Source organism: Eleutherodactylus coqui, chromosome 4 (genome assembly GCF_035609145.1).
Source record: "Eleutherodactylus coqui strain aEleCoq1 chromosome 4, aEleCoq1.hap1, whole genome shotgun sequence".
Classification (NCBI taxonomy): Eukaryota; Metazoa; Chordata; class Amphibia; order Anura; family Eleutherodactylidae; genus Eleutherodactylus; species Eleutherodactylus coqui.
Genome location: NC_089840.1, coordinates 214,606,127 through 214,619,822, shown reverse-complemented (window position 1 = coordinate 214,619,822; position 13,696 = coordinate 214,606,127). Strand labels below are relative to the sequence as shown.

Genomic DNA, 13,696 nt, shown 5'->3' with positions numbered 1-13,696 from the left:
AGCTATTCTGTTTCTACATAATGTATCCCTATCAACCAGACTGCTGAACATGTCTCAGCTAGTCAACTCACAGTGCTTGTTGGCAGAACAGGGACTACAGCCTGGCAGCAGCCGTGCCATGGCTTCCTATACCCCAGCCATTGTTGTTATTGAGAACTAAAATATATAGGTGGTGAAACTTCTTACATTTTCCTTTGGGATCAGCACCCAGTACTGAGTGATTAGCTGTAGAATTAATCTCTGGGTGAACTATTACACTGAGGCATCATGAAGGTGTAGGCATCATCTCTGGCACTGGGTACCCATGTTTCTGTTTACCAAGATGTACTAATATCTGATTGTTTTTTATAGTATTCTGCTACTGTAGTTTGCCAGAGGCTAATACAATGGTATTGACAGAGTTACTGTTGCATATCGCTGTAGTAGTCGGAGGATTTGGCTATTGTTATAAATAAGGTGCATTGCTAAATAACCCAAAAAGCAATCAGAATGGATCCCGGTTGGGTTGCTTTCTGACGACCTCTTGTAATTTAGATCACTCCACTCTTTTGTCTTAACTCATGACTAAGTGAATAATGAGAATGTCTGTCTTTTTCTTTACAGTCGCAGTACGGATCAGATGTCGTGTTAGATTCCTCTATGATTTCTACAGAGAATGGAAGAACCAGCAGGTTTCCAAAACCTCAGTGTGAAATCCGGTTTAGCCCGGTGAAACCCAACAAAATGGAAGTAAAACATCACGGTGACAGCTCGCCTTTAACAGTAAAAATATCAAGGTCCACAAGAAAGAGGAAGAGCACGGACATGGCGCAGGTAATGTTTACAGTAGTAGTTTGTCTCCTTTCTAGATTTCTATTTTAATTCATATCTCAGTGATGTGCCTAATGTATATATTGGCTGTACTTTAATTACCTCTGTCAGGATGCTTTAAATAACAGCATTTATTAGACTCCAATAAAAGGGGTGGTACGCCAGTCACGGAGAGTGCCCGTTGTACAGCTTCTTGAAGTGGAGCTCAATGCCTTGCTCACATGGCAGAATCTACCGCATTGGTACTGCCTGTAAAGCCGTAGCAGACATCTGTGACTATTTGTAGTGGATCTACACACTGATTTAGCCCTGTCAATCACGGAATGCGGAATCACATTGGAATTCTGCGCATGGATTTTACCCATTGATGGGGATAAATGCGCATGTGGATCCACAGCAAAAAACGTGGCAGAAGAGCTGTAGATTTGTGCAGCGATGTTACAGGTGGAGAATGTACTGAATATTCCTCCATGCAAACATAACTAGTGGTGCTGTGCACTACTTCCCCAGGCTTCAAAAGGCTTATGGGTGCTGAAACGGGAAGATAGCCCTGTGAATCAGCAGATCTCTACAGCGAGCGTTCTGTGCGCCAGCTTGTGTTACTCATCATAGGCATGTGACGGATGCGGGTTTTTCTAGTGCGAACTATAAAGTTGTGGGTTTTTTTGTTTGTTTTAGTCGGAAAATCCTTTTAAACCCCAAATAAAGGGCTGGAGAACTAGTGACCACCTTTTTGCTGTGAGGTGATATCGTAAGAGTGCTGGGAGCTACTCCCTACCGAACACTTCTGGTAGTAGAGCTGACCATGCTGGATTTAGACAGCAGTGTATAGTTAATAATCTCATTTAATATGTACAACGGGAGACTTATTTTTACCAGTGTTTCATTTTAAAGAGGATCAGTTACTCCCATGACGGTTCTGTTTTAGTTATACTTGTATTCCTTATGACATAACAATTCTGCAGCAGCTTTATTATGTCTTTCCTGTGCGATTCCTCTGTTGTTCCGCTAGCAATGTATGAATAAATTGATAACTGGGTGTTACCATATCCCTTTCTTGAAAGATTTGTGGCCATACATCATATGATACAGTCAGCACTGATTGGGCAATGTCAGACAGTGTATGGACACGACGCTCCCCTTGGTAACACCCAGTTGTCAAATTATTCATTTCTCAGAGGAATAACAGGAACATTTCTAAGAAAAGATGCTCCAGAATTGATATATTACGAGGGATGCAAATACTAAAAAACATAACAGGAGATCCGATTGTGTCTCTTTAAATGTATCTGCCAGTTGAAATACTTTCATGAAGAAGATTGCCTTTTCTATGACATTTTTTTTTACTTTCTATATACACAAATCCTGAAATCTTTTTTTTTCACACCAGCCATTGAACCTAATACTAGTCTGAAACTTCTTGTTCTTTAGAGATCACATCTCAGCAGTCATCTCTGACTTGTATGCAAAAATTCTGCATAGGGGTGGAAACAAAACAAAAATTGACAGGGACAGAAACTATGTGAGATGGAGACCAAAAGGTCTTTTGACAGCTATGGTTCCGTCCCTGTGATACTGGTTCTGTCAGTTCAGAGCTGATGGCAATGCTGGACATCTTCTGATTTCAAAGCGAAGTAAGCATGCTGCACTAAGTTTCCTTGGCTGACCACTACGGTCCAATGCTGGAAGTAAAGCTCTTTCCAGGCAACATGTTTTTTAATCCAGCACTGGTTCCATACATAGTTGATGGCCACAGCTCACCTACTTCCCCCTCCCTGCACATTAGCTCTGCATATGTCACAGAGTATGCCCACAGTACTTCTCTTTCATATAAGTCGCTGGGTCTGCTCTTGTCCTTCATGTCTATGGCCCATAAAGCTGCTGTAAGCAAATCTCAGAATGCTGTTAACATCCTCTATGGCGAAATGGCCTCTCCCGTAGTCATGTACAGAGAATAGAATGAAAATAAATTGTACAGTAAGAAGATTAAAATGGCTTAGAGAAAAATAATGTTTTTCAACAATCTGGTTTTAAGTATTTAAAAAAAAAAAGTGAATATTAGCTAGAATGATCCACAAAATGTGTACTATTACGGAAATTCTGTAAATTAGTCCAAACATTTTGACTGTAATAAATGTCTATTTCTCTACTTGATTTTCTTCAAGACTAAAATACTTTTGAGCTGCTGGAAACTTAGATGTAAAGAGGCAGAGGGGTCTGCGGGCATTTGTCAGGTATTGAATTTCCTTCATGGCTTGGATGAATTCATTACCTAGAAGTCATAATTCATGTACACCCCTCGTAGGGTTTGGTTGTTACTGTTGGGCGTGTTAATTAAAGGATAAATGGCCAATTACTAAATAAAAGACAGCTGAGTACACAAATTCTTCAATGTGTAAAATGTATGATAAATCATGTAACTATAGATGAGCGAGCGTACTCGCTAAGGCAAACTACCGAGCGAGTAGTGCCTTATGCGAGTACCTGCCCGCTCGTCTCTAAAGATTCGGGTGCCGGCGCGGAGTGGCGGGGGAGAGCGGAGAGGAACAGGGGGGAGATCTCTCTCACTCTCTCCCCCCCGCTCCCTCCCGCAACTCGCCGCTCTCCCCCGCCGGCACCCGAATCTTTTGCGACGAGTGGGCAGGTCCTCGCATAAGGCACTACTCGCTCGAGTAGTTTGCCCTAGCAAGTATGCTCGCTCATCTCTCCATGTAACAATTGCAGTACTGCCCAAAAATGTTAGGCGGGTGTGGAAAAATCCTGCAAAGTAAGATAGATTTAAAAAATAGGAATGTTAATAGTTTTATTTTTGTCAATTAAAATGCAGAGCGAATGAACAAAAGTGAAATCTAAATCACATCAATATTTGGTGAGAACACCCTTGTCTTCATAACAGCATCACAGACAGCCCAAAGAGCATCTTCATATCAATTCATATTAAAAAACAGAAAGTTCACAAACTGGAGCAAAAAAATGTATGCACTCTGATGTGTCCTTAGTTGTAGTATATGCATGCCTCCTCTGGACTACCAACAGGTACATGGCTAGTGAACAGCCGCACGTCATGTGATCACAAACCCATAGGAATCATAGAATGGTAGAGACCTCCAGGGTCATCAGGTCCAACCTCCTGCTCATTGCATGATCACTAAATCATCCCAGACAGATGTCTGTTCAGCCTCAGTTTGAACACTTCCATTGAAGGAGACCTCACCACCTCCCTTGGCAATCTGTTCCACTCATTGATCACTCTCACTTTCTCGTCTGTATCATGAGGGGCACAGCTAAAGACCGTGGGTATAGCTTCTGCCACTAGGAGGCCATACTTAGCATAAAAGTGTTAACTCCTCCTACTAGCTATACCCCTCCTTTAAGGTAGATCCGTACTGTCCTGTAGAACCCATTCACATGGCAGTATTTTTGTGCTGTGCGCTGTCAGCGTATTCCAAGGAGAGCATACGGCCGCATTACAGTCTATGAGCCATTCGCTGCATGCATGCTTGTGTCAAGAGTAAGGGCAGTCTCACACAAACGGATTTAATTTGTGGATTTCACGATCACCATCCACGCGTATGATACACGGTAATGCGACAGGCATCAAGTGCATTGGCTTCCACCATTTCGCTCACACTTACGTGCAGGAATTGCAGATTCTGCGAGCACAAGATAAATTGCAGCGTGCTCTATTTTTACTATGGATTCCGAGCGTTTAAGCCCCATTGAAACGCAGTGCATACGCAATTAGCATTGCATATGGATGTGGATTCATACGCATGTTGCTAGGAGACCAAATAACAAATAGTATATTGAAATCAGGAATTTGTGGGCAGACAATGCAGGACACAGTCTGGGAAGCAACACACCATCCAGACTGCTGTCTGCACCCCCCGCTTGTTCTTTTGAGCTCTTCCTCCACAAGAAGAAGGTTTTTTAAAAAATTGGTTTATACTATTTCCAAAAAAAAGTAGTATAAACCAGCCAAGTCTAGAGAGCAGCATCCCGTTCTAAAGGCTCTCAGAACATCCTTCACCACGACAGCACCAGAGAGAATGTTGGCTGGGCGATAGAAGGGTGGTTGAACAACTTTCTGATGTCATTCTCTGCTTGCGTTAATCTTCCGCGTGTACGGTACGCTGTCCATTTGCGTGGAAAAGCATACGCAACTCGCTTCGGTGGTCATATGCAGGTCATCCACTGTGGATATACACTTGCGGAATCCGACCTGGTTATGTGAGCGGAGCCTAAGACGTGAGTTGTATAGGGTTCATAAACATCAGAGCGCACGCGAACGGTGTCTGTGCCTGTGCAATGTTTTTCCTATAGGTGTAGTTTGCATTACTGTGTGAATTGGGCCTTAATTTTGGAAAAATATCTTGTTTAATTACAAACCGTATTTGTCAAGTTATTTGTATATGGATAGGCAAATTGTCCATAATGAGCGCTGACTGACAATATAGCATGTGATTTAGACTTGGGGGCCCATTTAATCAAGCTTTTTTTCCCTGTTCTTGCATTGTCCGTATATATTTGTCAGACAGCAAGTGGGCCCATTTTAGCCTATGAGGCTATTCACATGTAAATTGTCATACATGATGGCCCATGTGAAAAAAAAAATCGCAGTGTGTCCTATTCTGGTCTGTTTCACATATGAGTCGGGTATGGAAATGCGCATGCACATCAGACGGCACACGGATGGGGTGTTTGTGTGCTGTCTAATGCGACTGGGAATCTCTTATCAATGTCGGAATGCGGTCAAACATTTATATGTTACAATAAGCTAGGAGTTTGATGTCCGCATACAAATTGCAATCGACGACAGATGAGCCGATTATCATTTTCGAACACTGCGTGTGTTTGCAGAAGACAGTGACTGCCAATGATTATTAGATTGATTATCGCCCTGTGTAAAAGGCCCTTTATGTGATTCCCCCCTAGATATTGTAAATGCACAGCTTGGTCCTGGATTAGCACAGCTTTACATAATTCTCCCTGTTGAGCTGCTTTATTAATCGTTTTTTGAGACATGATGGCAATCGGCCGTAACATTTCAGTTCTAACTTTGCCACCATTTGTCCTGTCCTAAATGTGTGCGCCTCCTGACCAGAACACCGTATTGTGGCCAATCTGTATTTCTCCTGCAACTGACCATCTGATAAGCTTCATCCTCTTCATTTACCGTATGCCTTTTAACAAACACCTGCATGATCTCTGATTTAATGAGTGATATGAAAGGGACTTTTCTCTATGGGAGTACTGCGGTTAACCCAGGACATATTTATTATGGATGGCCTACAGCTTTCCATATAACTTCATCTTAATAATGAGGGTTAATTAAGAGGAACACTTGCAGAGATTAAGAAGCATTGACTCTCGGTAGCCGTGCCCCAAATCTCATATGGACTAATATTTTATTCTTATGTAATTCTGCCCAGCAGCTGATTTAATAAAACAAGTGGTAAAGCTTTGTAGGAGGTGGACCTATATAAAAGCCCTGCTAACGTGATCCTTGGATAAAAGCAATATAAATGCTAATCCTATGTAGAATATAATAAAGGATTGGAATATAGAGGACCTACCAGAATAAGATTTAAAAAGGATAAAACTATTGATGTTCTCGGAAAACCCCTTTAAGGGGAACTGGTCACCACCATCTCACCCTAATGCTAACTTCATTGGCCAGCAGGGAATGGAAAAAATCAACCACTTGTAATTAGTGTTGACCAATTATTAAAATATTCGGGACGTGAGTACCTGACCCGTGAGTACCTGACCCGAGTACCTCACCCTAATACTAACTTCATTGGCCAGCAGGGAATGGAAAAAATCAACCACTTGTAATTAGTGTTGACCAATTATTAAAATATTCGGGACGTGAGTACCTGACCCGATTAATTGGAACAACCAATTCTGACTCCCATTGATTTCAATGGGAAAAAAAATCTGCTTCGCTAACATGTAAGTGTGTGTGGTTTCTTCTATTAATATGGCTCAGTTGTTAGCACTGTTAACTTTTAGTACTGGGGTCCTAGGTTCAAATCCCTTTACGGCTAATATCTGTATGGGCTTTGAAAAACTCCATCTAGTTGTTGCCCTTGGTCAGATTTGAACATGAAACTTCAGCACTGTAAACCAGCAACACTAACAACTGAGTCACCACACTTGTCTGTTGTGCTCTGGATGAGGAGAACAAAAAAAACACGATCTGGATGTTGCTCTTGGTCAGCTTTGAACCTACAACAGTGCTAACAACTGAGCCACCACATCGGTCCTTTCTGCTCCAAAGGAGGAGAAGAATAAATACAAATAGAACCTAAAAATACTATTGACATGTGCCCTTGGACAGATTTGAACCTAGAACTCCAGCCACTGCAAAGCAGCAGTGCTAAGAACTGAGCCACCGCACTTCTTTCTTATCCCTTCTCCAAAGGAGAAGAAGATGAAGAACAAGAATAATAAACACAAAGAAAACAATACAAACTCCATGAAAATGTTTTCCATAACTAGTCGTAAACCTAGAACCTCAGTGCTACAAGGCAACAGTGCTAGTCACTGAGCCACCAAGTTTTATCCTCCTGCCTCTTCTCTGGAGGAGGAGAAGGGGAAAAATGAAGGTGAAGATCGTCTTATTCTCTTTCATCACCTTCTTCTTTTCCCATCCTTCTTCTTATGATCATGATTAACATTCAATCAATTCTGGGTCACCCTATGGATCAACTCTTGCCATTTCATTCTCCTTGGATGTCTTCTCTTCCTCCTTCTGACGAAGAGGAAGAAGAAAGAACAAGCATAGTAGCTCAGTCATTAGAATTGTTGCATTGCAGTTCTGGAGACCTTTGTTGAAATCTATCTAAGGCAACATCTGCATGGACTTCTATCTTTGTGTTTCTCTGTCTCCTCCACCAGAAGAGGAAGAACAAGTATGGTGACTCAGTTGTTGGCACTGCTGCCTTGCAGCACAGGAGCTCTATGTTCAAAACTGACCACGGTCAACATCTGGATGGGGTTTATATGTTCTCTTTGTGATTATTCTTACTGTTGTTCTCTGGCGTTGGACATACAGGTGTGGGGGCTCAGTTGTTAGTGTTGCTTTGCAGTGCTTGAGTTGTAGGTTTAAATTTGGCAAGGGCAACATCTAGCTGGGATTTTTCATGCGTATTTGTGCATTCCCATTGATTTTAATGGGCTATTTCGGTCAGCAATACGGACCACAATAGGACATATTTTTTTCATGCAACTAGAAATTGCATGAAGAATACACATGTGAGTAAATCCTTTGAAATGAATGAGTTCTATTCAGCCCCTATTATGCGCAGAAAAAAAATATCCAAGTGCTATGGTGTGTTTTTACGCCCGTGTGAATAAGCCATTAATCATACATTTTTTTCCCTCAGCAGGTTTGAACTTGTGATCGTTTGATTCCTGCAATACTTCAGTAATGCAGTGTATTGTGTTTTTAACATTCATATGTTAAGTCCTGCCAGGGAATAATATGGCAGCCCTGGGATCCTTTACTAGGCCAGAGATATCATGGCAAACATCGGCACCCTGTGATCGCATCATAGGGGGCAATGGTTGACAGCGTACATATCTTGGTCAGGGTTGACAGTGCATATAAGCTGTCAAACAGCCGTGATCAGTGCTAGTTAGTACCCCAACGCCACTTTTACATGAGCCTATTACGGGTCGATTTATGTGTCTGTAATACCAATGAGTGTCCCAGTCCGACAGGGTCTTATTAAAATGCAAAGCATCACAGGGATCTAGATTTTGAGTCACTAGAGCTGCATTTGGGCCAGGACACACTTTCAAATTATGGGTCCATCAATGCAGCGGTAATACGCTTATTTGAAACTGTCCTTAACGTCCCTTTACACAGTACGACTATCGCTCCTGTACTTTTATATAGGAGCGATAGTCATTAGGGAATAGTTGGAGAGTGACTGTAGATTGCTCTGGCTGCCAACCTCTATTCACAAACAAGCGACTATTGGCCTGTGTGAATAGGCAGTTGTTCAACTTTGGACTGCCTGTTTACACTGACCAATAGTTGTTTGGTTTTTAAGCACGTTTAAAAACAAAGCAACTCTGACAAGTGAGCGATTTCTCAGTCAGTGCCCTGACAGCGGCTGCTTGTACACGGGACGACCATCACCCAAATTGACTGTTTTCAGCTATGATTCGGGCAATATTTGCACCATGTAATGGTACCTTAAAACAACAGATAGTCTGAGATATAAATCCAGTACTGATAAAACTACATGACTATTGCTGGAAATATGTGAAGATTCCCACAAGGGATCAAAAAGCTATTTTTCATTCCTTAAACAGAAGTAGAGCAAATTGGCCAGGATACTTTTTGCTACAATCTTACAGATTTTGCTCATGGAAAATCTCTAGATACGGGTGGAGAAGTGGAGGCTCACAGGGCAATGTAGAATATCTGAAAACTGAGCACTAAAATGTATGACTCACATGATATTTAGGCACAAATAAATGTGTTAAGCTTCAATTGTGGCGCTGCAACCAGTTTTGTCTCGAGTGCTGTCACTATTTGTCTGATAAGTGGACATCTTTTGAGGACAAAGTAGAAGCTTTGATAATTTTCTGCCTTAGTGCTCCCTTTCTCATGTTGACCTCCAGGCAAAAGTAAAGTAACCACAACAACACGTTATAATATACAGCCGCTAGACAATGTTCTCGGTGACAGAGGAGCACTACCGGCTTCATAAAAGACTTTTCTCTTCCATTGCCGTTCAGCGCTTCGGGAAGACTGAGACGTCTTATAAAGAAGTGTTTTATTCTCTGTACTCTTTCAGTTGTTGAAATCCTAAAAAATACAATTGTTTGAAAAAAGTTTGTTTCACCTTGTAATAACAACGTTTCCTTTTTATGATAAGGATCTTGTGAAAAGCGAAAATAGGAGGAATGCAAGAACTAATAAAATAACCCTATCCTTGGCAAGTCCGGCAGCCAGCGTTTCTAGCTCCAAGGTCTGTATGTTGTGCTTATGCTACAGTATAACATGAACTTTATCTCTGACACTTGGGTATTCCTTGACCTGTTATTTTATGGTCATGTGTTTTACTTCTTCGTAGATCATAGTTAATAACTGCATAGATTCATCAGTATGGACATGTAATTGGCTTATTGTATTGAATTTATCTGTATGTGTAATATAGTCTTCAGTGGGTTGGTGGTGGACGTGGAAAAGTTACATAAATGTCTAACTGAAAGGGGTTTCTGAAAGTAAAAAAAAATATGGGTGAAAGAGCCAAAGTTAAATTCTGCTATGCATGGGATGTGACCATTTAAGCCTGTGATTGGTTGAGCAGTCACATGACCCTAGCCAGCTTCTTCTGGTTTCGGAGCTGCCAAGACCGGGCCTCCAGTGCTGGACCAGAGGTGCAAGGTCTCCACTCGTCTTCACTTCCAGATGCAGGGAACCGTCAGTAACTTAGTATGCTAGGTTGAAAAAAGACACATCCAGTTCAGCCTGTGTCGACCCCATAATGGCAGTCAGAATAATTCCTGGATCAACATTTGAAAAGTCCCTACCTGTCTCCAAGATTGGTTATTTAATGTCTATATCCTGGAATGTCATAGTGCTCTAAAAAGACATCTAGTCCACTCTTAAACTCCTCTATCAATTTTGCTATCACCATGTCCTCAGGCAAAGAGTTCCATAGTCTCACTGCTCTTACAGTAAAGAACCCCCTTCTGTGCTGGAGATGCTTACTTATTAACAATAACTTGTTTAATCTACATGATCTTTTTCCACCAAAATTCTCTGTTTAACCCTCTTTTAAGGTGTTAATTTCATGATTGCACTATAGATAGGTTGCTGCACATTAAAGGGGTTGTTCAGTTTTGAGTTATTTATAGTCTACGATCTTTAAGATAGACCATCACTAGCAGATGGTTGGGGGTTTGCTGCTCAGAAATACCACTACTCAGCCATTCACTGGGTTGCTACACTCTGGTACAGAGCTAATTTCTGCCAGAAGCAGACAGCTCTGTTTCCACAACATTGGCCAGGCTAGGTAATGCAACCCAAGGTCTCATTGATACGAATAAGAATGTAGACTGTAGTAGCAAGTCAGGCTATTGCAGTGGGAACGGAGCTGTCTACTTCCTGCAGAAATCAGCTCCTTACCCAACAACTGATTAGTGAGAGTCCTGAGTGGTGAACCCCCACCAATTTCTGCTATTGAAATGTATCCTGAGGATGTGCCATCCATAGCTCATAACTAGACAATCCCATGAAAACCAAAGACTGTTTTATGTGAATGCAGTCTATTGTTCCCTGTTACCAGACATTTCAGACTGTAGATAGGGTTGACTTGAGATTATTAACAAGGCGTTCAGGCCAATGTCCACGCTTTGACCACTACTTTATTGCTTGTATTGTCAGATCCTTTTCCTTTTTAGGAACTTTGGGTTTAACAATACTTGTTGACAACATATACATCGCCATTTATTATAGAAATGACATAATATTTGTATATGCGGGACTTAAAATGAATTTCTGTTTCCAGAAACGAACAATGACAAAGCAGCCGTCTACTTCAAGTACCGCATCAACTCAGAAGAAAGATGGGACGTTACAGAAGCTTGGAGAATTTCTACACAGCTCTCCTACCATCTTTCAGACTAAAGGTATTGTACCCCTGAGCTGTTGACCCTTTTTTTGAACGATCTAATTCTGGGATGAGGAGATTAATGGCATGATTCTTATTTTTAAGCAAAAAAATTCTTTGAGACTATTGGAGCGCCGAAGAGCACTAATGGAAGCAGCAGCAAAATTGCTGATGAAAATAAGCCGAAAAGAGCTCGGAGAAAACTGTACACTACGGAGATCTCAGCTCCCCTCGACATTCCTGCTCATGCGGTAAGTAGCAATCAGCTGGTCTTCAAGGATTCAGTTGATGTGAACCCACACTAGAATCAAACTGTACATTGTAAGACCCTAACCTCTTTGCTTAAATGGGACGAGCAAATAGACATAATAGAGAGGAGTACCCTGCAAGGGACCCAGAGCAGAGAGCTGCAGCACACTTTCGAGCTCTCTCAGGCAGTCAATGTATTTCATAGATTGGCGCTAAATATCACTACATTATTATGGCCTCCATGAGGAGGCTGAATCCTTCCACAATAAAATAAGATCTCATGATGACGAAATGCGCTAGTTTTGGTGTCTTTCATAACTCATGTGTTTTATGGCACTTTTACACCAAACAAGAACCTCATGATTCTTGTTTGTAAGAGTGAATGAGCCGATGACGTCATCACCAGGCCGTTCGCACTCGTGCATCCTCTTTACACAGGCAAACCTTTGTTGGGAATCTTGAACTTCTCGTTCAGTGTTTCACATTCCTATGTGAAACACTGAACGATCAATATTTAAACGCAACGAGAAGCCAACGATGATTTTGTATCCCGGCTGAAACTGAACGACGAACAAGAAGCACAGAATTCTTGTTTATGGTTGGCTCACGTTTACACTGAACGATCATCGTTCACTTTCCTTTATTTGAACGATAATCGATCCATCCAAATGCACTTTTGTTGTCTTCTGCTGGTAGATCTCTTTTTACACAGGCAGTTAATCTGCCTATGCCAATGACCGACAATGGGCATGTCAGTCAGCGCTCGTTACCTCTGTGTATATAGGCAGATTATCTGCACTGTGAGGACAACTTATCGGTAATATGATTGTTTGTGCCCATACATTTGTCCGTGATTGGCTGCTTGTCTCCCTATTTACACAGGCGGATGTGCAGCCAACCAGCAAGCATTTTTATGTTCTCTTAAATAAGCCTATCAGCCAACGAACGAGCATTTGCTTGTTCGTCGGCTGATCATTGTTTACATGGCCCAGTTGTTGCGCCGTTAATCATTCTTTGTAAGAGAATCATAAACGTAAGCAAAGGGTCAGCATGTTCATATTGAACATACCTGATCCTCTGTTCCTATGAGAGATAAGCAGCTGTCAGAAGTGTCTGGTCACAGCTCATTCCTCTCTCCCATTGTAAAACTCATGCATGTTTATGTTGATAGAAGTAGGAATAGTACTTGTCGAACAGCTATCTGAAGCATATAGCTGTGTCTAAAGACTTTTCTCCTTTAAACACACAATATTGCCATAGTCACCGTCTTGTGACCTACCCGAAAATAAGCCCTAGCCAGATTTTCAGGGAAGCTTGAAATATGAGCCCTGGTTACACTACATTAAAAAAAAAACCACATGGACTACATTACCTAGCAAGCTTGGCCCAGGACACTCCCGCTCCTCTTCATAGCTTCCCTGCAGAACACTTTTGACCATCCTATAATGTTAACTATTGTTTCTATTTTTTTCCCAGATCATCATGGACACTAATGAAAAAGAAAGTGATCATCTTATAATGAAGAGACGCCTGAGAACGAGAACTGCCAAATAAACCTTCCTTAGTTATAGCTATGTACCTTGTGGTATATGGAGATAATATACGGTATATATATATAGATCTGACCCTGTTCATTTTACTTGTACAAAGTTATCTCATATATAGTGAAGTGATTTATATAAATGTATATCTTGAGCTTTGTATATATATATATAGCTGCGCAGGGCTTAAATGTACTTTTCTGGGACATCTCACTTAAATAAAGGCCAGTGTTTTTCCCTTATCTTGTTTGTCAGCTTTGAGAGACATTATGGTGTCACTAGCAATAATTGTGGTTTATTACCAATTCAGTCACCCTGGATTCAGTGTTTTAGGACCTGTTCACATCATGTGTTGTCCTTACGTTTAGTGAGTACGACGGAAGAACTCTCACCATAAACATTAAAAGGTGCCCAAGGCTTGATAGAGACCAAAGAAGTCCTTTCATCCTCTATGTGGTT

General features: G+C 41.4%; 1 protein-coding gene across 2 annotated transcripts in view; it reads left to right on the top strand.

The window, feature by feature from the left end:
• The window catches only part of KIF20B (kinesin family member 20B), a 106,212-nt gene extending 92,733 nt beyond the window's left edge, over positions 1-13,479 (top strand). For both annotated transcript variants that reach the window (XM_066600724.1, XM_066600723.1), the window contains 5 exons: positions 604-813; positions 9,708-9,800; positions 11,346-11,466; positions 11,553-11,698; positions 13,173-13,479. In XM_066600724.1, the coding sequence (XP_066456821.1) occupies positions 604-813; positions 9,708-9,800; positions 11,346-11,466; positions 11,553-11,698; positions 13,173-13,250 (648 nt within the window). In that variant the 3' untranslated portion in view covers positions 13,251-13,479. The remainder of the gene's footprint in view (positions 1-603; positions 814-9,707; positions 9,801-11,345; positions 11,467-11,552; positions 11,699-13,172) is intronic.
• The last annotated feature ends 217 nt before the right edge of the window (positions 13,480-13,696 follow it).